Source organism: Oncorhynchus nerka, linkage group LG20, assembly GCF_034236695.1.
Source record: "Oncorhynchus nerka isolate Pitt River linkage group LG20, Oner_Uvic_2.0, whole genome shotgun sequence".
NCBI classification, from domain to species: Eukaryota; Metazoa; Chordata; class Actinopteri; order Salmoniformes; family Salmonidae; genus Oncorhynchus; species Oncorhynchus nerka.
The window spans coordinates 84,478,358-84,504,294 of NC_088415.1; the positions used below are offsets into that span (position 1 = coordinate 84,478,358).

The following is a 25,937-nucleotide window of genomic DNA, read 5'->3' on the forward strand; positions in this document are numbered from 1 at the left end:
TAAACCTCAGATAAAAGCGCAATGGCTCTAGGGCTGTAAGGTCAGGGTTTTGTTCCAGTCCCTCATTAAAACATTCGATTCAAACCATCAGTGGAACCCACCCCTGGTCCTCCCTAATAGCAATCCCTGGCCACCCAACTCCTGGCCTACTATTAAAGCATTTTTACTTGAGTTGTGTTGCTATGCTGTCAGAATTGAACTTTTTTTTATTTATTTCAAGAGTGTGTTTTCTTACACGTTTAAACAGTATGTAAAAATGTATACAATGCTGTTGGTGAAATGAAAACGACAGAGAACGTTCTATGCATCATGTCTTCGAGGTCAAAGCCCGATGCCACTGGGGGTCTCTGGTGGGGCGGTACTAACGACAAGCCAGGCGGCTAGCTGTGGCTAAACGAACACTAGCGGGCTTGTGAGCCATCAAAAAATGCCGTATTTTTCGCTATTGGGTTGGACTTCACATCATGGAATGTAATGAACTTATTCCTTGGGGAAAACTATATATTATAGCCAACGGACGTCTTTGTTGAGAAATCGGACTGCCCCTGAGACTTGGATGGAGGTGCAAGCAAGCGCCACGACCGAGGAGGTGTAGAACGGGTACGAATCGGGTTTGTTTAGCTAACGTCAGCTAGCTATTATCGGGAGAAAGTTGCCTGTTACGAGTGAAAACAGGGCGTTACTTGCGCGAGACAATAACCAAACTATTGTTTGTCTGCAGATGCCAGGTATTTAATCATAAAAGGTGTCAAAATACATATCAAATAAATACATACTTTTCAACGAGACGACAGTACGGCGTAGTTGTATAATGAGACGTTGGACAATTAGCTAGGCTAGCTGGCACACGCTAGCTTAGTCGTTACAAACAACTAGCTAATGGCTAGCGGTTTGTCAGCTAATATTAGCAAACTTGCTATAGGTAGTAGCACCGGTGTTTTAGCTAACTAGGTAAAGTGTTTAAGCTAACTCTGTAACTAGACGCATTCTAGCAAGGAAAAAGAAAATAACAATTGCCGGTTAGTTCTCGATCTTTTGCCATCCTAATACACCCATATTGGGCTGAATTAATAGGTTGCCAAATTAGCTAAACAACTAGCTAACTAGTTACTTTATTAGCAAGCTAGCTAACCAGCTAGCTACTGTCTTCAAATTCCATTGACATTGCTTGTGACACAGCTTGTTCATTAGCTAGCTAATGATTACAGTGACTGAGCTGTCAACCTCTCCACTTAGCTACCAAACTACCTTTTGTTATGTTAAATATTTTCCTCGAGCAACATATGTCCTTTGTCATGCTTTAGCTGCCCCCATGCATTTACATTTTCTGGGACAATCAACAATTTGAGTTCATCATTTTATAATCTACTGTAAGCAACCGCCTGATTTATAATGTGATAGTAATTCGTTTTTTGCACTTCCACTCTCAATATATTTAGCTAGCAGTATGGAGATTTTTTTTAAACGGGTCACTGCGTCTTATGGAATTGTCCCCCTCTCTCTCTGTCCAGTTGGTCTACCCGTCTCATCCTAATTATTAGCATAGTGAGGAGCAACCGACCTGACCACCATGCCTCCCAGACCGTCTTCTGGGGAACTATGGGGCATGCACTTGATGCCCCCGAGCATCCAGGTGGACTGCCTTCTCCCAAATGGGATGATTCTGACATTGGTGTGCACACGCGAGGCAACACTCATCTCAGTCAAACACGAACTCTTCAAAGAGGCCAGGAAGTATCCTCTCCACCACCTCCTACAAGAGGAGACCTCCTACATCTTTGTCAGTGTTACCCAAGAGGCTGAGAGAGAGGAGTTCTACGACGAGACAAGGAGACTGTGCGACCTCAGGCTTTTTCAGGCCTTCCTGAAAGTTATCGAACCAGTGGGCAACCGAGAGGAGAAAATACTCAACCGAGAAATTGGTATGTATGTCTCTCGTATTCTTTATACTTGGTCACTGACGTCACATAGGCGCTTTCTTTGAGTATAGTGTGACATCTGTCTGTTTTCAAATACAGCACTCAAATTTCATTAATGAATACTGAGTGTGATTAAGATTGATACAATGTGTCTTGAAGCTATAGGAGTACATGAAATGTTATTTTTCTTTGTACAGGTTTTGCAATAGGAATGCCTATATGCGAGTTTGACCTGGTCAAGGACTCGGAAGTGCAGGACTTTAGAAGGAACATATTGAATGTCTGCAAGGAGTCTGTGGACCTCCGAGACACTAATGGACCCATCAGTAGAGCGTTGTACGTCTACCCTCCCAATGTAGAGTCGTCAGTAGAACTGCCCAAGCACATCTTCAATAAGCTTGACAAAGGTAGGAAATGGGAGACAGTGACACATAAAGAAGGTTTTGGTCTGGGAAAGGCAAAATGTCCCAGCCACGTACAGCCTAATATTCTAGAAACAGACACTATTGTAAACATTGACAGAATCACCATCCACTTGTTTCAAATATGTTTTTTTTGTGATTTTAATCAATTAAAATAAAATGTAATTTGTCACATGCGCCAAATACAACAGGTGTAGTTGACCTTACCGTGAAATGCTTGCTTTACAAGGCCTTAACCAACAATGCAGTTCAACAAATGGAGTTAAGAAAATATTGACTAAATAAACTAAAGTATAATTTATTATTTAAGTAATACAATCAGAAATGGTGTGACATTTCTGATTGGATGGTGGAAGACTTGAACATATACCTCACTTTTACCATGTTACTGTAGTAGCACATTTATTCAGGACCCTGGGACTGACCACCATATTGTTTTCTCCCCCAGGTCAAATCATAGTGGTCATCTGGGTCATCGTGTCGCCGAGCAACGACAAGCAGAAGTACACCCTGAAGATCAATCACGACTGCGTGCCGGAGCATGTGATCGCAGAGGCCATCCGCAAGAAGACGCGTAGCATGCTGCTGTCCCACGAGCAGCTCAAGATGTGTGTGCAGGAGTATCAGGGAAAGTACATCCTCAAGGTGTGTGGCTGTGACGAGTACCTGCTGGAGAAGTACCCCCTTAGCCAGTACAAGGTAAACACAGATCCACACACACATTGCTCTGACGCGTACTCCACATCTTGAATAGGAATACAATTACACATCTGATGTAGTTCAACTCTTGCCGGTGTGTTTTTAAATATAATATAGAAATATGATACCAAAGAAATAATTCCCAAATGCAGCTTTTTATGGCAACAGTCTGATTTGAAATGTTGGCGTTTGAGAGGAAAATAAGAAGAAAAACACTTTTTTTACAAGCGTACTCTGTTAGGACATTCTTCCTTTGAATCCTGTCTGAAGCCTTTTAGAATGACTAGCCAATGACTAGCTAGCAATGTTGCACAGGTAAAAGCAGATGCGCAAAACATAGGTAGCCATTCGTTGCATGTTCAATTACCTCTGGCTTGGTGTAGTGTCTAATGTCCTTATGTCTATGCCTTTCCTTTCCAGTACGTGAGGAGTTGCATCATGCTGGGGCGCATGCCTAACCTCATGCTAATGGCCAAGGATAGCCTTTACTCCCAGCTGCCCATCGACACCTTTACCATGCCCTCGTACGCCCGACGGATTTCCACGGCAACGCCCTATATGAACGGCGAGACGGCCACCAAGTCCCTGTGGACCATCAACGGCACGCTGAGGATCAGGATACTGTGCGCAACCTATGTTAATGTAAACATCAGGGACATTGACAAGGTACTGTACTTGAGGACTTTTGGGTTGTGTTCAGTAGAGCATATCGTAATGAAATGTTTTGCAACTGATAACGAATACCTGTGTTTAGGGCTGTGGCGGTCATGCCATTTTTGTCAGCCGGTTATTGTCATGCAAAAGACTGCCGGTCTCACGGTAATTGACCGTTAATTAACAAACACTTTTAGCATCTCCAGGCTCCATGCATACAAGCCTCTGATACCTGCTTTTGGAATATCTACATTTAAAAAAAAGTATAATTAATTGATTATGCACCAACACAATAAATGCATTATTTATTTTAGGCAGGTCTAAAGAAACATGATATGAAGAAAAGGTATTTCAGAAGAACAGCGTATGAGTTGGCTTACTGTATGTTATCTGGATATTCTCCATGTCATAGGCTGTAGGCTTGTTAGCATACAAGATATGCTTATAAGTCCTGTGACATTATTTCATATTATGATTTTATAGTAAGCAAGAATATAATTCACAAAACAAAAGTTGGTGTTCTGTTCTTTGCCTCACGCTGTTCTCTCAAGTGATCATATTTTCACCCATCAGACTTCTCAATTTAATCTTTACTAACATGTAAAATTAGTTTCAATTTAGAATGCCACATAATCAAATGGACAGGGGAATATTATTTTAATGCATATGCACTGGAATAGCGAATGGAGGCCATTTTCCTACCGGTACATTTTCCACTCAAGTTGGGTAGGCTACTCTGGTCATTTCGCTGTGATATTGTGCCCAAACTCTGTATGCCATAGGCTCACCCAAACCCGTGTCCTGCAGCTACCCAGTGCTTAGTTTGAGTCTCTGCGTGTTGGAGAAAGGAATGAAGGAGAGGGGGGGACAGAGACAGAAATGCAGTGGTTAGATATTCTGTAGCTGAAGGTATTGTCAGCCTATTAATTATATAAAAAATGCCCTCTTACTAGGCTATTCAAAATCTAAAACAAATTCACTATAATTCTAGGCTAAATCTCAATTTGATTTATTTAGGCTAGACCAATTATCTTTCGAAGAGATCTTAAGCCACTATGTTGGGGTATCTTTACTGTGTGTGAATGTTTTTCTGACATGTGTAATATGCGGTAGACTATGTATTATATAACAGCACAATCATTATTTTAATTCTGTAATTTTTTGGGGGCATGGCCTCATATTTACTCATTTCATATGTAAATACTGTATTCTATTCTACTGTATATTAGTCAATCAAATCAAATTTTATTTGTCACATGCGCCGAATACAGCAGGTGTAGCCCTTACTGTGAAGTGCTTACTTTACAAGCCCTTAACCAACAATGCAGTTCAAGAAAGAGTTAAGAAAATATTTACTAAATAAACTAAAGTAACATTTTCTTTTTAAGTAACACAAGAAAATGACATAACAATAACGAGGCTATATACAGGGGTACCTATACCGAGTCAATGTTTGGGGGTACAGGTTAGTCGAGGTCATTTGTAAAGTGACTGCATAGATAATAAACAGCGAGTAGAAGCAGTGTAAAAACAAGGGGGGGGGGAGGGGGGTTGATTAATTCAGCAGTCTGATGGCTTGGGGGTAGACGCTGTTAAGGAGCCTTTTGGTCCTAGCCTTGGCGCTCTGGTGCGGTAGCAGAGAGAACAGTCTATGACTTGGGTGACTGGAGTCTTTGACAATTTTTTGGGCCTTCCTCTGACACCGCCTAGTATATGGGTCCTGGATGTCAGGAAGCTTGGCCCTAGTGTGATACTGGGCCGTATGCACTACCCTCTATAGCACCTTACGGTCAGATGCCGAGCAGTTGCCATACCAGGCGGTGATGCAAGGCTTTCCGTCATGATGGTGTTGATGTGAGCCATGACCAGCCTTTTAAAGCACTTCATGGCTACCGACATGAGTGCTACGAGGCGGTAATCATTTAGGCAGGTTACCTTCACTTCTTGGGCACAGGGACTATGGTGGTCTGTTTGAAACATGTAGGTATTACAGACTCTGTCAGGGAGAGATTGAAAATGTCAGTGAAGACACTTGCCAGTTGGTCATCGCATGCTTTGAGTACATGTCCTGTTAATCCATCTGGCTCTGCGGCTCTGGGAATATTGACTTTTTTTTTAAGGTCTTGCTCACATTGGCTACGGAGAGCGTGATCACACAGTCGTCCAGAACTGCTGGCGCTCGCATGCAGCTTCAGTGTTGCTTGCCTCGAAGCAAGCATAAAAGGCATTTAGCTCGTCTGGTAGGCTCGCTCCACTGGGCAGTTCGCGGCTGGGTTTCCCTTTGTAGACCTATAACATTTTTCAAGCCTTGCCACATCCGACGAGCATCACAGCCGGTGTAGTGGGATTCAATCTTAGTCCTTTATTGATGCTTTGCCTGTTTGATGGCTCGTCTGAGGGAATAGCAGGATTTCTTATAAGCATCTGGATTAGTGTCCCACTCCTTGAAAGCGGCAGCTTTTACCTTTAGCTCGGTGCGGATGTTGCCTGTAATCCATGGCTTCTGGTTGGGAAATGTACGTATGGTCACTGTGTGGACAACGTCGTCGATGCACTTTATTGATGAAGCTGGTGACTGAGGTGGTATACTCCTCAATGCCATTGGATGAATCCCGGAACATATTCCTGTCTGTGCTAGCACTCCGACATTACTCGCCCTAATATTTGTTTTACTTTTAGGTATGTGTGTATTGTTAGATATTACTGCACTGTTGGAGCATTTTGATACACATATTTAGCAGATGTTATTGCGGGTGTATGTGACCAATACAATTTGATTTGATATGTATAGTCATATGAACAAGTTCAGGCAGTAGCGCTTTACAAAAGGTTTTCTCCCCACTGAACACGATCCTGTTGTCAGTTCTGTTGTACATGTCAGTGCAGGTCCTCGTGAAGAAGAGGAACAACATTTAGATGTAATATCTGAATAGATCCGGTTTGGGCCCTAATGTCCTGGATGTCAGTTTCTGTATCAAAGGCATCTATGTAAATGATTGATGTGTCCCTGCTATTGATCTAGATCTATGTCCGGACTGGGATCTACCACGGTGGGGAGCAGCTGTGTGACAATGTGAACACTCAGCGCGTGCCATGCTCAAATCCCAGGTATGCCATCCAGCATCATAATAAACTGTGCTTTCTTTACGAAGTACTTGCTAAATCACATACTGCAGGTCGTTACAGTGAGACTATTTTTACTCGCATATGCGCCCAAGTATTTTGCTGTGCGACCTGGATTTTTAATTTAGAAGCACCAGTGTGCCTAGAAAAATATATGATTCTACCTTTTGCTACCTCATATTTCGCATTGTGCTCCTAAATGTCTTTCGGTGTGCCTTTTATTTTTCAACTTGGGCTCATATGTGCTCCTTGTAAAACAGCGAAGCCTATTGTTAGCTTCATAAGTATGTTTATTTGATTGATTGGTGAAATGTTCTTGTTGTCCGTCCCAGGTGGAATGAGTGGCTGAACTACGACATGTACATTCCAGACATCCCACGTGCCGCCCGCCTCTGTCTGTCCATCTGCTCTGTGAAAGGGAGGAAGGGGGCTAAAGAGGTGAGCTCTCCCTCCTGCCTACCGGTGCCAGGAACTTAGTTTGGCCAAACCAAAAGTCACTTTTTTCCCCTGTCAGAAAGTATCAGAGGTCTCAAACTCAAAATACCAGAGGGCCTATGTCAGTCTTACTGTTGTCAGGGGGGGCCTATGTCAGTCTTACTGTTGTCAGGGGGACCTATGTCAGTCTTACTGTTGTCAGGGGGGCCTATGTCAGTCTTACTGTTGTCAGGGGGGCCTATGTCAGTCTTACTGTTGTCAGGGGGCCTATGTCGGTCTTACGGTTGTCAGAGGGGGCCAATGTCGGTCTTACGGTTGTCAGGGGGGCCAATGTCGGTCTTACTGTTGTCTCGGGGGGGCAATGTCGGTCTTACGGTTGTCAGGGGGCAATGTCGGTCTTACGGTTGGCAGGGGGCCAATGTCGGTCTTACTGTTGTCTCAGGGGGCCTATGTCGGTCTTACTGTTGTCTCAGGGGGCCTATGTCGGTCTTACGGTTGTCAGGGGGCCAATGTCGGTCTTACGGTTGTCTCAGGGGGGCCTATGTCAGTCTTACTGTTGTCAGGGGGGCCTATGTCAGTCTTACTGTTGTCAGGGGGCCTATGTCAGTCTTACTGTTGTCAGGGGGGCCTATGTCAGTCTTACTGTTGTCAGGGGGGTATGTCAGTCTTACTGTTGTCAGGGGGACTATGTCAGTCTTACTGTTGTCAGGGGGGCCTATGTCAGTTTTACTGTTGTCAGGGGGCCTATGTCAGTCTTACTGTTGTCGGGGGGCCTATGTCAGTCTTACTGTTGTCAGGGGGGCCTATGTCAGTCTTACTGTTGTCAGGGGGGCCTATGTCAGTCTTACTGTTGTCAGGGGGCCTATGTCAGTCTTACTGTTGTCAGGGGGGCCTATGTCGGTCTTACTGTTGTCAGGGGGCAATGTCGGTCTTACGGTTGTCTCGGGGGCCAATGTCGGTCTTACGGTTGTCTCGGGGGCAATGTCGGTCTTACGGTTGTCTCGGGGGCAATGTCGGTCTTACTGTTGTCTCGGGGGCAATGTCGGTCTTACTGTTGTCAGAGAGGGCCTATGTCGGTCTTACTGTTGTCTCAGGGGGCAATGTCAGTCTTACGGTTGTCAGAGGGGGCCAATGTCGGTCTTACGGTTGTCAGGGGGCCAATGTCGGTCTTACTGTTGTCTCGGGGGCAATGTCTGTCTTACTGTTGTCTCGGGGCAATGTCGGTCTTACTGTTGTCTCAGGGGGGCAATGTCGGTCTTACGGTTGTCAGGGGGGCAATGTCGGTCTTACGGTTGTCGGGGGGGCCAATGTCGGTCTTACGGTTGTCAGGGGGAAATGTCGGTCTTACGGTTGTCAGGGGGCCCAATGTCGGTCTTACTATTGTCTCAGGGGGAAATGTCGGTCTTACGGTTGTCAGGGGGGCCAATGTCGGTCTTACGGTTGTCAGGGGGGCAATGTCGGTCTTACTGTTGTCTCGGGGGTCAATGTCAGTCTTACGGTTGACAGGGTGGGGGGAATGTCGGTCTTACGGTTGTCGGGGGGCCAATGTCGGTCTTACGGTTGTCAGGGGGGCAATGTCGGTCTTACTGTTGTCTCGGGGGTCAATGTCAGTCTTACGGTTGACAGGGGGAAATGTCGGTCTTACTGTTGTCAGGGGGCCAATGTCGGTCTTACGGTTGTCAGGGGGGCAATGTCGGTCTTACGGTTGTCAGAGGGGGCCAATGTCGGTCTTACGGTTGTCAGGGGGCCCAATGTCGGTCTTACTGTTGTCTCGGGGGAAATGTCGGTCTTACGGTTGTCAGGGGGCCAATGTCGGTCTTACTGTTGTCTCGGGGGTCAATGTCAGTCTTACGGTTGACAGGGGGAAATGTCGGTCTTACTGTTGTCAGGGGGCCCAATGTCGGTCTTACTGTTGTCTCAGGGGGCCTATGTCGGTCTTACTGTTGTCAGGGGGGCCAATGTCGGTCTTACGGTTGTCAGGGGGCCAATGTCGGTCTTACGGTTGTCAGGGGGCCAATGTCGGTCTTACTGTTGTCTCAGGGGGGCCTATGTCGGTCTTACTGTTGTCAGGGGGCCTATGTCGGTCTTACGGTTGTCAGGGGGCCCAATGTCGGTCTTACTGTTGTCTCAGGGGTGGAAATGTCGGTCTTACGGTTGTCGGGGGGGCAATGTCGGTCTTACTGTTGTCTCGGGGGTCAATGTCAGTCTTACGGTTGACAGGGGGAAATGTCGGTCTTACTGTTGTCAGGGGGCCCAATGTCGGTCTTAGTGTTGTCAGGGGGGATTTCGGTCTTTGTGTTGTTGGGGGCCAATGTCGGTCTTAGTGTTGTCAGGGAGGGGGGCCAATGTCGGTCTCGGTGTTGTCAGGGAGGGGGCCAATGTCGGTCTTGGTGTTTTCAGGGGGGGGCAATGTCGGTTTTGGTGTTGTCAGGTGGGGGCCAATGTCGGTCTTGGTGTTGTCAGGGGGGCAATGTCGGTCTTGGTGTTGTCAGGTGGGGGCCAATGTCGTTCTTGGTGTTGTCGGGGTGGGGGGCAATGTCGGTCTTGGTGTTGTCAGGTGGGGGCCAATGTCGGTCTTAGTGTTGTCAGGGGGGCAATGTCGGTCTTGGTGTTGTCAGGGGGCTAGAGCGAAGCAGCTTTTGGGCCTGATGTGGCCCTCGGGCACCCAGTTTGAGACTCCTGTTGCAGATGGATATGGAGAAAATACATTACCAGTACATTTCCTGGCTTTGACCAATCCTGCTGTTGTCTTTGTGCAACCATTGCCTTCAATTTTATCCTTCCATTGCTTGGAATGCTATATCGTTTAACAAAATAATTTAACTATTTACATTAACCACGATTCCAATACAACTCCATACATTTGACTACAATACAATCCAACGTTGCTCTATTGTTGCTGCAGGAGCATTGTCCGCTAGCCTGGGGCAACATCAATCTGTTTGACTACACCCACACTCTAGTGGCCGGGAAGATGGCCCTCAACCTGTGGCCTGTGCCCCATGGCCTGGAAGACCTGCTCAATGCCATCGGAGTCACTGGCTCCAATCCAAACAAGGTCGGAGGTGTTAGCTAGCTCGACTACACACACACACACACACACACAGAGACACACACACACACACACACACAGAGACCGATGCAAATACACACTTTCTCAAAGACACTCAGCTAGAGTGGCGAACGATAAGCCGCACACACACATCTACACACACCTACAGAGACAAAGTTACACACACCATCACGACCCCAAATTCATTCACATACAGCTTGAGCGGCTAGCAATAATCCTCCGCTCTCGCTGTCTAAGCCTCTTATCTCCCTTATTAATGACTAATTGGCGCGCCACCTAACCCCACAATAGGACACCATGGTTCTCTTAAGGCCCTTTTGAATGACCTCTTGTGACCTTTTCATTATATTACCATGGGCACACAGGAAACCCCTTGCCTGGAGCTGGAGTTTGATCACTTCAGTAACCCGGTCAAGTTCCCCGACATGCCGGCCATCGAGGAGCACGCCAACTGTAACATATCCCGGGAGCTGGGCTTCAACTACTGCCACACCGGTTTGGTAATTCCCAAGCGTTTGTGTTTCTAAGTCAATATTAACATTGTACGTTAATCTGTTATGTTGATTTAATGCTGTTGACAAGTCGGGTATACTAGAGACGTCACTAGCAGTCACCACACAATCTGAGACGCCTGTGGTATCATATTTCATTCATAGTGTCTCTCCCTGAGGCATGTTCATTAGGCTCAAAACAGGAAGGAAAAACCCCCATCTTGAAACAGGGAGGGTACTACCTGAGTGTGTCCAATAAGAACACAGATTTTAGTGTTCTGTTGCAAAACGTTGTACAACGGAGTTTATTGAACACAACCCTGTTTCCCACCGTCGTTTAATAAGCAGCATAATGGTCTCTATTGCAGAGTAACAGACTGGCGAGGGACAACCCCCTGACGGACAGTGACAATGAACAGCTGCGCTTGGTGTGTAACAGAGACCCACTGTCTGAAATCACTGAGCAGGAGAAGGACTTCCTGTGGAGGCACAGGTAATATGCAGTATGTGTGTGTGTACATACAGTGTGTATGCTTCATCAACAAATGCATATTTGTTATAAAAAACTCGTAAACAAAACCCTCGCAAGATCTATCTAACATTTCTTACCTGAAATTGTTTGGTTACTTGCTCAAGCTACTCAACAAGCTCTTCTACTAACTATCCCAGTGTGTGATGTTAGGAGAGGAAACTAATGCACTATACTCTCCACCTGTAGACATTACTGCGGCACTATCCCAGAGATACTTCCCAAGATTCTCCTGGCAGTGAAATGGAACTCCAGAGATGAGGTTGCACAGGTAAACAGTCTCACATTTCAACTGCTGACACTTGTCTTTTTTAATAGCCTAGCATAGCATGGGCTATTTGCTGCATATTCATTTGAATTGATTTGACTAATTTAGCCATTTGGTTCCATTTCTGAGACGGTCATGTCAGTAAATATGATTTTTTTTAAAATAATAATAATAATTTCCTCGAGCTTTGCATTTTATTTTAGACATGCATTTTTATATTTGTTGTTCTTTGTCTCAGATGTATTGCCTTCTGAAGGACTGGCCAGCCATAAAGCCAGAACAAGCCATGGAGTTGCTGGACTGCAACTTCCCCGATCCCATGATTCGAGACTTTGCCGTGAAGTGCCTTGAGAAATACTTAACAGACGACAGACTCTCTCAATACCTCATCCAGCTGGTCCAGGTACAGTAATAAATACACTTGTGTTTAAAAGTTTGGGGTCACTTAAAAATGTCCTTGTTTTTGAAAGAAAAGCACATTTTCTGTCCGTTTAAAAAAAAACATCAAATTGATCAGAAATACAGTGTAGACATTGTTAATGTTGTAAATGACTATTGTAGCTGGAAACAACTGATGTTTTATGGATTATCTACATAAGCGTACAGAGGCCTATTATCAGCAACCATCACTCCTGTGTTCCAATGGCACGTTGTGTTAGCTAATCCAAGTTTATCATTTTAAAAGGCTAATTGATCATTAGAAAACCCTTTTGCAATTATGTTAGCGGAAAACTGTTGTTCTGATTAGAGAAGCAATAAAACTGACCTTCTTTAGACTAGTTGAGTGTCTGGAGCATCAGCGTTTGGGGGTTCGATTACAGGCTCAACATGGCCAGAAACGAAGACTTTTCTTCTGGAACTCGTCAGTCTATCTTGTTTGTCTTTGCAGAGTTGCAAATAAAAATCCCTATCTCAGACTGGCCAATAAAAAGAAAAGATTAAGATGGGCAAAAGAACACAGACACTGGACAGAGGAACTCTGTCTAGAAGGCCAGCATCTCGGAGTCGCCTTACTGTTGACGTTGAGACCGGTGTTTTGCGGGTACTATTTAATGAAGCTGCCAGTTGAGAACTTGTGAGGTGTCTGTTTCTCAAACTAGTCACTCTAATGTACTTGTCCTCTTGCTCAGTTGTTCACTGGGGCCTCCCACTCCTCTTTCTATTCTGGTTAGAGCCAGTTTCCTCTGTTCTGTGAAGGGAGTAGTACACAGCGTTGTACGAGATCTTCAGTTTCTTGGCAATTTCTCGCATGGAATAGCCTTCATTTCTCAGAACAAGAATAGACTGAGTTTCAGAAGAAAGATCTTTGTTTCTGGCCATTTTGAGCCTGTAATCAAACCCACAAATGCTGATGCTCCTGATACTCAACTAGTCTAAAGAAGGCCCGCTTTATTGCTTCTTTAATGAGCACAACAGTTTTCAGCTGTGCTAACATAATTGCAAAACTGTTTTCTAATGATTAATTAGCCATTTAAAATGATAAACTTGGATTAGCTAACACAACGTGCCATTGGAACACAGGAGTGATGGTTGCTGATAATGGGCTTCTGGCCTCTGTATACAGATAATGGCCCCCTGTATATGTAGATAATCCATTAAAAATCAGCCGTTTCCAGCTACAATAGTAATTTACAACATTAACAATGTTTACACTGTATTTCCGAGCAATTTGATATTCTAATGGACAAAAAAATAGATTTTCTTTCAAAAACAAGGACATTTCTTACGTGACCCCAAACTTTTGAACTGTAGTGTACCTACCAGACAGACTCTCTGAATACCTCGTCCAGCTGGTCCAGATACAGTCATATGACCCAGTCTGTGCTGTGTAGAGACAGAATGGCCACATAGAAACCACATACTATTCTATTCATTTTCTTTGACTCAACATGAATGCCACTGCCATCTTGATAGTTGGGGTTTTGACACCATCTGACAATGTTTTAAATAATTAACACTACGTAATGACATTCAATATGACCCTTTAGGCTAAATGCTTTATTTTACATGGTGGCTTTATTCCGTCTTATCTCTTTCTGTGGTTTGCTAAAGTAATCCTTTTTGATTTACAGTGTATTCAGAAAGACCCCTTGACTTTTTCCACTTTTTGTTACGTTACAGCCTTATTCTAAAATCGATGAAATTGATGAAGGAAAAAAACAATCTACACACGCTACCCCATAATGACAAAGCAAAAACAGACATTTTTGACATTTATGCAAATTTATTCAAATTAAAAAACAGATATAGTTTATTTACATAAGTATTCAGACCCTTTGTTATGAGACTGGAAATTGAGCTCAGGTGCATCCTGTTTTCATTGATCATCCTTGAGATGTTTCTCCAACTTGATTGGAGGCCATCTGTGGTAAATTCAATTCATTAGACATGATTTGGAATGGCACACACCTGTCTATAGAATGTCCCACAGTTGACAGTACATGTTAGAGCAAAAACCAAACCATGAGGTCAAAGGAATTGTCTAAAGAGCCCTGAGACAGGATTGTGTCGAGGCAGAGACCCGACTTTCAATCCACATAAATCAAATCACATTTTATTTGTCACGTGCCGACTACAACAGGTAAAAAGACCTTACCATGAAATGCTTACTTACAAGCCCTTAACCAACAATGCAGTTCAATAAATTAGAGTTAAGAAAATATTTACTAAATAAACCAAAAAAATAAACACAATAATGAGGCTATATACAGGTGGTACCAGTACCGAGTCAATGTGCGGTGGTACAGGTTAGTTGAGGTAATTTGTACATGTTGATAGGGGTAAAGTGACTGCATAAACAGTAAACAGAGAGTTGCAGCAGTGTAAGAACAAAGGGGGGGGGGGTCAATGTAAATAGTCCGGGTGGATATTTCATCCTCCACATGGACATTCTTCCTGCTCGTATCTCATTTAGGCTACACTGGTTTCCAGTTCAGAGTTTACATCTATCAGCTCCTACAGAGAGGTAATGAACTCAACAGTTTAATGAATTGGACAATTCGCTCCTAATTTTAGGCTCCTGCTATTAAGGAGAAGAACAGGAAGGGTGAAATCGACTATTCACCTCAAATATTTAATACATTTCAGAACAAGGCTGTAATGTAACAAAATGTGGAAAAAGTCAAGGGGTCTGAATTAGAGGTCGACCGATTATGATTTTTCAACGCCGATACAGATTATTGGAGGACCAAAAAAGCCGATACCGATTAATCGGCTGATTTAAATGTTTTTTTAATTTTAAAAATTTATTTTTTAATTTTAATTTTATTTTATTGTTATTTGTAAAAATGACAATTACAACAATACTGAATGAACACTTATTTTAACTTAATAAAATCCATTTAGCCTCAAATAAATAATGAAACATGTTTAATTTGGTTTAAATAATGCAAAAACAAAGTGTTGGATGGAGATGAAAGTAAAAGTGCAATATGTGCCATGTAAGAAAGCTAACATTTAAGTTCCTTGCTCAGAACATGAGAACATATGAAAGCTGGTGGTTCCTTTTAACATGAGTCTTCAATATTCCCAGGGAAGAAGTTTTAGGTTGTAGTTATTATAGGACTATTTCCCTCTATACCATTTGTATTTCATTAACCTTTGACTATTAGATGTTCTTATAGGCACTTTAGTATTTCCAGTGTAACAGTATAGCTTCCGTCCCTCTCCTCGCTCCTCCCTGGGCTCGAACCAGCAACACAACAACAGCCACCATCGAAGCAGCGTTACCCATGCAGAGCAAGGGGAACAACTACTAGAAGGCTCAGAGCGAGTGACGTTTGAAACGCTATTAGCGCGCGCTAACTAGCTAGCCATTTCACTTCGGTTAAACCAGCCTCATCTCGGGAGTTGATAGGCTTGAAGTCATAAACAGCGCAATGCTTGACGCACAACAAAGAGCTGCTGGCAAAACGCACGAAAGTGCTGTTTGAATGAATGTTTACGCGCCTGCTTCTGCCTACCACCGCTCAGTCAAATACTTAGCATACAAGTATCTCAGTCAGATTATATGCAACGCAGGACACGCTAGATAATATCTAGTAATATCATCAACCATGTGTAGTTAACTAGTGATTATGATTGATTGATTTTTATAAGATAAGTTTAATGCTAGCTACTTACCTTGGCTTACTGCATTCGCGAAACAGGCAGTTTCCTTGTGGAGTGCAACGAGAGAGAGGCAGGCCGTTATTGCGTTGGACTAGTTGACTGTAAGGTTGCAAGATTGGATACCCCGAGCTGACAAGGTGAAAATCTGATGTTCTGCCCCTGTACGAGGCAGTTAACCCACTGTTCCTAGGCCATCATTGAAAATAAGAATGTGTTCTTAACTGACTTGCCTAGTTAAATAAAGGTATAAAAAAAATAATACGGCAAATCGGCGCCCAAAAAAACGATTTCTGATTGTTATGAAAACTTGAAATCGGCCCTAATTAATCGGCCATTCCGATTAATCGGTCAACCTCTAGTCTGAATACTTTACGAATGCACTGTATGTGGGTGTGTGTTGTAAACGTGCCCTGTGTTTTTTTTTCTTCTTCTTCCGGCCACCAGGTTCTTAAGTACGAACAGTACCTCGACAACCCGCTGGCCCGCTTCCTGCTGAAGAAGGCTTTGACCAATCAGCGGATAGGACATTTCTTCTTTTGGCATCTCAAGTGAGTTTGTTTTCCGGTTGTTTCCACAGTGTGTATTATGGATGGCTTGATGTTGCCACAGGCAGCTGGAATGCCATTCTGCTGGTATAATACATCTTACTCCAAGGTCCTCTAAAAAGCTTAATTTGTGCATATCATGGTTTACGTAAAGAAAAGCTGACCGAGGGCAATTCGCCAGATCAAGTTACACATTTATTTTCACTGTGTGTTCATGCATTTATTTGCTTAATCACAAGAAATGTGTTTTTTGGAAATATTTTTTGCATACATTTCTATGGGTCATGCAGTTTGAGAAGTCTTGCTTGTACATTTTGTGAGGGTGCACAATTAGAGGTCAACCGATTATGATTTTTCAACGCCGATATCGATTAATCTGACAATTTTTTAAAAATTAATGACAATTTCAACAGCGCAATGCTTGAAGCATTCGAAGAGCTGCTGGCAAAATGCACTAAAGTGCTCTTTGAACGAATGCTTACGAGCCTGCTGGTGCCTACCATTGCTCAGTCAGACTGCTCTATCAAATCATAGACTTAATTATAACATAATAACACACATAAATATGAGCCTTAGGTCATTAATATGGTCGAATCCGGAAATCATCTCAAACAAAACGTTTATTATTTCAGTGAAATATGGAACCGTTACATATTTTATCTAACGGAGGCATCCATAAGACTAAATATTCCTGTTACATTCTACAACCTTCAAAGTTATGTTATAATTACGTAAAATTCTGGCAAATTAGTTCGCAACGAGCCAGGCGGCCCAAACTGTTGCATATATACCCTGAAAACTTGAAATCGGCCCTAATTAATCGCCCATTCCGATTAATCGGTCAACCTCTATGCACAATCAGGTCGATGATATATGATTAAATCTCATATGATGGTATTTGACATTGACTATATATCTTGAAGGTCAAGACTATGCTGTATTTGAACTTTACAAATCCATACTGTGCAGTTTTATCAGTTGAGCTATATCTATCTGTTAAATGAAGTTTAAATGAATTAACTAAGCCTTATTTTTTTCGCCTTACTAAGATTGTTGAATGAAAATGTGACTAAAATATATATATATTTGTATTATTATCTACTTATATTAATGTTGCAAAACGATTATATTGCAATATTTATAGTAGCATATCGTAGAAGAGGTCTGCTTCTGAACCAATCACAATCACATAAGTTATTGTCTCTGCCTCCAGGTCGGAGATGCACAACAAGACTGTGAGCCAGCGGTTTGGCCTGCTGCTGGAGTCCTACTGCCGGGCCTGTGGCATGTACCTCAAGCACCTGAGCAGACAGGTGGAGGCCATGGAGAAACTCATCAACCTTACCGACCTCCTCAAGCAGGAGAAGAAGGACGAGGCCCAGAAGGTCAAGTTTACGCTGTGGTCAAGGCCCTTCCACTTCATGCCCTAACATGGAAGCCTCAATAGTTTTTCTTATCCTCAATACAACACAAAATAACAACCCACAGTCATACAACAAACTAGAGATACTAAGCAAAACGAGTGGAACTGCTATACAAACCAACAGGCCCAAATGGTCTTCACGACTATGGACTCCTTGCAGTAAAGTGAAGCTCTCTCTCTCTCTGCACTCAGGTTCAGATGAAGTTCCTGGTGGAGCAGATGAAACGGCCTGACTACATGGATGCCCTACAGAGCTTCACCTCTCCACTCAACCCAGCGCACCAGCTGGGAAACCTCCGGTACAGACGCTTTTTCAATCCAGAAAGCGCAGTAGACATGACCACAAACGTCCACATATTTCCCCCGGGAATGTTTGAACAAAGAAACCAAGAAATGTATCCTGTGAAATTGAGGATTAATGACAGGTCAAATGTTTTCCTAACGTTATTCTCAGCGCCTCCGTGTTGATACAATGTTTACGATCTGTTTTAGCTTGGAAGAGTGCCGGATGATGTCATCGGCCAAGCGTCCCCTGTGGCTCAATTGGGAGAACCCCGACATGATGTCAGAGCTGCTCTTCCAGAGCAACGAGATCATATTTAAAAACGGAGATGGTATGTCTCGCTAATGCATATCGAATCACTCAACCCCCTTGACTCACTAGACGATAAACATGCTTACAGGATCCCATTTTACATGCATGTCCCCAAACTAACTTTGCATTGTCCTGGCACCGATTCATAATGCATTAAGGCAGGGTTTCCTAAACTCGGTCCTGGGGACCCCAAGGGGTCCACAACTCTACACCACTGATTCAACTATCCAACGTTGATCATTAAGGTTTGATTATTTGAATCAGCTGTGTAGTGTTAGGGGCAAAAACCAAAACGTGCACCCCTTTGCGGTCCCCAGGACTGAGTTTGGGAAACGCTGCATTTTAAAGTGTGATCAAAGCTTGAACTGCTCATCATCTTGCTATTCCACCCCACACCCCCCCCCTGTCTCCTTCAGATCTGAGGCAGGACATGCTGACTTTGCAGATCATTAGAATAATGGAGAACATCTGGCAGAACCAGGGCCTTGATCTCAGGTACTGTCTCTTTGTAGCCGCTCAGCAGCAGCAGCACGCATGAATAGTCGATTTCACCCTTCGTGTTCTTCTCCTTAATAGCAGGAGCCTAAAATTAGGAGCGACACGTGTAGCCTAAATGAGATACGAGCAGGAAGAATGTCCATGTGGGTGGACTGAAAGTCAGGTCGCTTTCTTATTGGTCTATTAACTAATTTATCACAGGCAGGCCAAAACTCCATCCCACCAAAACAGGCTGACATTTCAGGCTGTCTTTTCAAACCGCTCTTACACTAAAAGGGCATTTATTATAATTTTCACAATTCCACAGTATTATTCCAACCTCATAGGAATTCCATGACAGACTGACCAGGTGAAAGCTATGATCCCTTACTGATGTCACGTGTTGAATCCACTTCAATCTGTGTAGATGAAGGAGAGGAGGCAGGTTAAAGAAGCAGTTTTAAGCCTGTGTCGATGGCTGGATAGACGGAGGCATAGATGTGTTTGACTGTAGTATTTTGAGGGATTTATAGACCCATCCAATCTTTTTCATGATCATATTTTTTAAGTTACTTTTCTTAAATTGTAAATATTGTATATTTTTGTTGGAATTGTGAATTTGTATGAATGTGTGCAGGGTTTCTTGGTCTCATGGGATTTCCTGTTTTAAATCAATTGAAATATATCCTATTGCTTCCTCTGTGTCATTCAGGATGCTGCCGTACGGCTGCCTGTCCATCGGCGACTGCGTGGGCCTGATAGAGGTGGTGAGAAACTCCCACACCATCATGCAGATCCAGTGTAAAGGAGGCCTGAAGGGGGCGCTGCAGTTCAACAGCCACACACTGCACCAGTGGCTCAAGGACAAGAACAGGGGGGAGATGTGAGTGATGCCTGGGCTAGGTTCCAATAGCCACACTAGAACACCACATAGAACGAATGCCCAGTAGCCCTACGTAGCTTTGTTCTTCTACATTGCTTAATTCGAAGCAATCCTAATTAATTCTAAATTATACTATTGTAATGGATAGAGATTTGGTGAGACATTTCATAGTTCCAAGCAGTGAAACTATTTGGAACAGTCCGTTGCTTATGGGGGGACAACATATCAAGTTTATTCTCCACAGGGCAAAGGTTTCCTGGAATTGCTTAGGAGTGGATTGTACTGTGTTTGGTATTCCTATTATTACAACTTCCTCTTCAGTTAAATGCCATTTGACTCATGGAAAACCCATTAAACTGTGTCCAGGTACGACCAGGCCATTGACTTGTTCACACGGTCGTGTGCGGGCTACTGCGTAGCCACCTTCATCCTGGGGATCGGTGACAGACACAACAGCAACATCATGGTCAAAGATGATGGACAGGTACTTCAGACTAACGGCCCTGCTACACTATAGCCGTCAGCCGTTGAGGAAATGCTTCCTTTAAAATCAATGAAAGCTGCTTCACTGCCTGCGCTATGTCACGTCCAATGGCAGGATCCAAGCTCAAGACTCTGAGGTTCAATTCTTGACGCACGCGATCATTATATCTTGTGAATTGAAATAACGAGAAATTGTTTATTGGTTGCATATGGCCTCGACTACACACCCCTGGTTATTTTACTAAGATTTATGACGTCAAGAATCTACTAGGAGAAACTCTAGCGAGCTACATTGACTAGCTAGGTTCAGAATATAAACAAAAACAACTTGTGTAATTACAGGATCATTTAGAATGGCCACTAGCAACAATGTATAAAAATAAAAAAATAAAAATGGACCTAAGCTGTTCTACTGACACATAATTGATGACTGTGGTGCAGTAGGGGAGAATGGAGTAAAGATGCTCCTCCGCTCTCAAAACAACATGCTCTATGTAGCAGGTAGAACTGGTTGGAAGATTCCTGGAATAAGCAGGAAACCTGGGAATCCTCCAACCAGCATTTCTGAAAAACTGGGGAATTTTGTGAAAGTTGCCAGATTTTTTGCAATCCTACACACTACTCTTTTCTCTTGACGTTCTTTGGTTATAGGTTAAAAAATAGTTGTAAAAACATTTTCTCCTTCCAGCTATTCCACATAGACTTTGGCCACTTCCTGGATCACAAGAAGAAGAAGTTCGGCTACAAGCGAGAGCGGGTGCCCTTCGTCTTGACACAGGACTTCTTAATCGTCATCAGTAAAGGAACCCAGGAGTGCACCAAAACCAGGGAGTTTGAGAGGTACAGTTTCACTATTTTGTGTTTATGTTAGCTTTCCTATAAGTGAATATTAGGTGTTAGGTTCACTACCCTAAAGGGCAAGGTACGTGTTTGAATGTATGATGCCGTACCCTTTTTGTCTTCCTTTGCTTTAAATGGATGTGTACATGTCATTGTGTTACAGAATGATATCATTACTCCAACCGGTAAAACAATGCAACTTTATCTCACACACACACACACACACACACACACACATCTCCTAACCCAGCTAGGTTCAACATTTCCCAGACTAATCGTCCCTCACCGTTGTCCTTCCATTCCCACCAGGTTCCAGGAGATGTGCTACAAGGCCTACCTGGCCATCCGGCAGCACGCCAACCTCTTCATCAACTTGTTTTCCATGATGCTGGGCTCGGGGATGCCCGAACTGCAGTCCTTCGACGACATCGCTTACATCCGCAAGACCCTGGCGCTGGACAAGACGGAGCAGGAGGCCCTGGACTACTTTATGAAGCAGATGAACGACGCCCACCACGGCGGCTGGACCACCAAGATGGACTGGATCTTCCACACAATCCGCCAGCACGCCATGAACTGAGAGGGGGCCATCTGCCCGGAGAGTAGCAGCAACGCAGAGAGGACAAGGGCGGATCTCTACACCATCCGCCTGGACTGTGTGTCAACGGAGAGACTAGAGCGGATCTCTGCACCATCCGCCAGCTAAGCATGCCATGAGCTGAGATGGCAGAGTGGACAACGCTAGCGTCCACGGATGGAGCTATGAATGGATAGAAACCATTGGCTAAATTGAGAGGCTAGAACGGATCGCTACATCATCTGCTAACTTCTGAGCTCTGAGGGAAATGCACATCTGTACACCATCCACTAGGAGGCGCCAAAAGTGGATATTAGGGATGCATCGATAGGGAAATGACGGACTGATGCGATAATCATATTTACTGGACATTATCTTTCTCATATTGGTATGGCAATATAGCCACAGTTCTCTTTGTAAAATTAGGGGAACAACCACGATTGTAAACAGTCATTTTGCAAAAGTTATGTCATTTTTAAGATAAAAGCGATCTATTGTATTATCAGCCGATACCGATATGATGGCCGTTTTTTTTTCTTCCTATATCAAAGCCTGCCCAGGGTCATGTCCTGCTAACACACCAGGATACCGTGAAGACCTGCCCAGGGTCATGTCCTGCTAACACACCAGGATACCGTGAAGACCTGCCCAGGGTCATGCCCTGGTAACACACCAGGATACCGTGAAGACCTGCCCAGGGTCATGTCCTGCTAACACACCAGGATACCGTGAAGGCCTGCCCTGCTAACACACCAGGATACCGTGCAGACCTGCCCAGGGTCATGTCCTGCTAACACACCAGGATACCGTGAAGACCTGCCCAGGGTCATGTCCTGCTAACACACCAGGATACCGTGAAGACCTGCCCAGGGTCATGCCCTGGTAACACACCAGGATACCGTGAAGACCTGCCCAGGGTCATGTCCTGCTAACACACCAGGATACCGTGAAGACCTGCCCAGAGTCATGTCCTGCTAACACACCAGGATACCGTAAAGACCTGCCCAGGGTCATGTCCTGCTAACACACCAGGATACCGTGAAGACCTGCCCAGGGTAATGTCCTGCTGACACACCAGGATACCGTGAAGACCTGCCCAGGGTCATGTACTGCTGACACACCAGGATACCGTGAAGACCTGCCCAGGGTCATGTCCTGCTAACACACCAGGATACCGTGAAGGCCTGCCCAGGTTCATGTCCTGCTAACACACCAGGATACCGTGAAGGCCTGTCCTGCTAACACACCAGGATACTGTGAAGACCTGCCCAGGGTCATGTCCTGCTAACACACCAGGATAATGTGAAGGCCTGCCCAGGGTCATGTCCTGCTAACACACCAGGATACCGTGAAGGCCTGCCCAGGGTCATGTCCTGCTAACACACCAGGATACCGTGAAGACCTGCCCAGGGTCATGTCCTGCTAACACACCAGGATACCGTGAAGGCCTGCCCAGGGTCATGTCCTGCTAACACACCAGGATACCGTGAAGGCCTGCCCAGGGTCATGTCCTGCTAACACACCAGGATACCGTGAAGGCCTGCCCAGGGCACGCAACGGAAAATGGTTTGATACGGAAAAAAAAAAAATTCTTATTGGACAAATATTGGCAGTCTCTTTCAATCATATTTTTTTCCTCTTGGTGCCCATTGAACACGACCCAGAATACCACCAGCATTGTTAATTCCCAGTGATGGATGGTTGACAGACACTAGGATGTCCTTTTCATCGTCTGCTGTCAACTCTAAGATTAGCGAAGAGAACTGACAAATCGTGTTTGATCTCAATTGACGATCACACATCGTGTGTGTGTGTGTGTGTGTGTGTGTGTCCCCGCCTCCACAGATGGAAACGGTCATGTTTCGTGACCTCAAAGTTTGAGATTTTGTACAGAAGTATCCCAATGGTCTTGTATGCATACATTATTCCTTTTTAGTCTTCATTTTCTACTGAGCCAAAGTACTATATATATATATATATATATATATATCTCCCCTACTACATCTGACTTATCAGTCTAACCATGAGTCACTACTATTCCAATCCCTGTGTATCTCCTTTGTAGCACTGATCTCTACAGTATTTGTTTGTTTTTTCTATCAGTATTATGATGCGTGTGCAGCGTTCTGGAGTAAAATGGCTGCTGTCCAGCACCCAGTTGGATGCAACACAGAAGTTTACGATGACCGACAAAAAATAACTGTAGATTTATCCTGTAACTGTAAATTCATTGAATTCATCCTCTTCGTTTTGTTGTTTTTTCGGGTTGTATTTTTAAAAGGGAAATGGGGGCAAAATGGATGTGCAATGTTATAGTTCTGTTACACTATGCAATTTGTGATCTTAATGTACTGTACTGCAAAGTAGAGTCGATGGGAGTATCTAATCATATTACACAGCATTAAAGATGTCTATCAACTGTACAGACGAGACAGTACACAGAAGACGAATGCACAATTATGCACTGACAGTATCACCGGTTTCTTCCCTCACAGGATGACTCTGGAAGAACGGAAGAACTGTTAAAAACATTTTTTTAAAGAGCCTCTTGTACCCTGCCTTACACTTTAGTTGTTTTTTCTTCAGATCTAACCAGACATTTTCAGAAAGCGTTTGGAACTACCGTAGACTTTTTTTTTTTTTGGTGACTTGGAATTTGCTTCATCCTATATTTTTAGAATACAAGTATGTATAGATTTGACCCTATTCCAGACTTCCCCAGCATTCTATGTCATATGAACTCCCTAATCAGTAAAGTTGTTTAAGATCAATAAAATAAAAGTGTAACAGGTGAATTTGTGGTTTTGCCTTCCCTGACAACTGCCCTTTTTTAAGTGTGGATTCTGCAGTTTTCTTATTGCATAAATATACTTTTATTAGTCAGTTGTTTGCCAGTTTTTACCAAATTACATGGTATGTGTTTCTGTGCAGGTTACAGATGGTTGGGCAGGTCCCATTCAAAACAAGACAACTACAATAACCGTATTACAAACAATATGCAAGCGCTATCATAGAACATTTTTCCTTTTAATTTTTGTTGTGGTTAAATGTCATCCTTTTCTTTTCACTGTTAATGCATGAGGTCCCTGAAGATACTTTGTTCAACCAAGTGTTGTTTACTTGAAGTTCATGTTTAAATGACATTTTGTTACTTGTGAGGTACAATGTCATCACACCATGAAGATAAGCAATACTACCCTGGGGCCAGGGAATAATGTCTGGCACCCATGAACTATATGTGTGTAAATCGCTTTCCTTGAGTAACTACAGAGATAATATATTTTTGTATTCTAAATGTAGACTAACTCTCAATATAATCACTAAACAAAACAAAAAACTGGAATTATGCATAGTACATCGTTTCACACCCCACTAGACAGCTTGTAGTTATTGAAATATGAGACACTAGTGATGGACAACATGAGCTTGGTATGGAGGAGAATGTATCGAGTGGAATTTCACTGAAGGTCTTCTGCTCTGGCTAGGAGTACAGTGTAAAAGCACAATGATGAAAAGCTATCCTGCATGTTTTCAAACCCACTATTCATGAGTTATCTATTCATCCCTGTACTATGCACTCATTATTCTTTCAAACTAATTCATATACCATGTCTGGATAGAACCCTGTATTCATTCACTCATTGTACTGTTTGCAAAAAAAATAATCTTTGCTCTGTATCCCCAGATATTTTGAGAACCAATAAATGTCATTTCTAATGATCCATTTCTTGCCTCATTTTATCATTAATCTCACGATTTAAAAGAAATATATTTATAAAGACCTAAATGAATCCTAAATTGTTTCAATTTGATACATTCAGTGTCAGTAAGATCTAGCCTCGTCCCCAGGCTAACTGCTGCCCCATATCGACAAAGTACCTGCTATGAGTAACCAGAGCATGAACATTTTTCCTTAAAATCAGCAAATTCAGACATGCAGTAGGAGTTCCTATAGTCCTAGCGCATGAAACTAACTTTCCAGAAGAGAGTTGGTAACGTAATCATCCTCTTTTCCATTTCACACTACATCAGCCCATTGACTTCTCTCCATACAGTGGGAATCACATACACAGTATATAATCTCCATGTCCTGTCACTGGCTATGTTCAAATACACATTGTAGTATGCCACTGTCACCTTGACGTGAGTTATCCTACATAGGAGACCTAGACCACCTTGGAAGCTGGTAGATTTAGCTTTTCGTCAGTGTCTGCCTACCCACTGCTGCCTCACTACCCAGCTCCAGTCTCTGGTTGAGCTTCGCCAGGCCACCAAGTAGGCCACCAGCCAAATAGTTTTTTCAGAACTAACCCAAGATAGACCACAGCCTGTCATTTCCAACACAGGACGCAAAAGCCTTCCTGCCTGTTTAGGTGGGGTTTGACCAGAGT

The 25,937-nt window shown here is 43.6% G+C and overlaps 1 protein-coding gene across 3 annotated transcripts; it reads left to right on the forward strand.

Moving 5' to 3' along the window:
* The first annotated feature begins 333 nt into the window (after positions 1 to 333).
* LOC115103316 (phosphatidylinositol 4,5-bisphosphate 3-kinase catalytic subunit alpha isoform-like) lies at positions 334 to 25,266 on the forward strand. Of its 3 annotated transcripts, none has more exons than XM_029624188.2 (21): positions 334 to 728; positions 1,512 to 1,922; positions 2,117 to 2,326; positions 2,790 to 3,040; positions 3,461 to 3,706; positions 6,717 to 6,802; positions 7,150 to 7,255; positions 10,158 to 10,310; positions 10,691 to 10,825; positions 11,185 to 11,309; positions 11,535 to 11,616; positions 11,852 to 12,016; positions 16,168 to 16,271; positions 17,482 to 17,653; positions 17,884 to 17,990; positions 18,184 to 18,305; positions 18,703 to 18,781; positions 19,476 to 19,646; positions 20,013 to 20,130; positions 20,818 to 20,969; positions 21,279 to 25,266. In XM_029624188.2, exons 2-21 carry the CDS (start codon positions 1,571 to 1,573, stop codon positions 21,547 to 21,549), a joined length of 3,207 nt encoding a protein of 1,068 aa, XP_029480048.1. In that variant the 5' UTR covers positions 334 to 728; positions 1,512 to 1,570; the 3' UTR covers positions 21,550 to 25,266. The 3 variants fall into 3 exon arrangements, with proteins under 3 accessions (XP_029480048.1, XP_029480047.1, XP_064861993.1); XM_029624187.2 differs by having other exon boundaries at positions 334 to 600; XM_065005921.1 differs by having other exon boundaries at positions 334 to 1,922.
* The last annotated feature ends 671 nt before the right edge of the window (positions 25,267 to 25,937 follow it).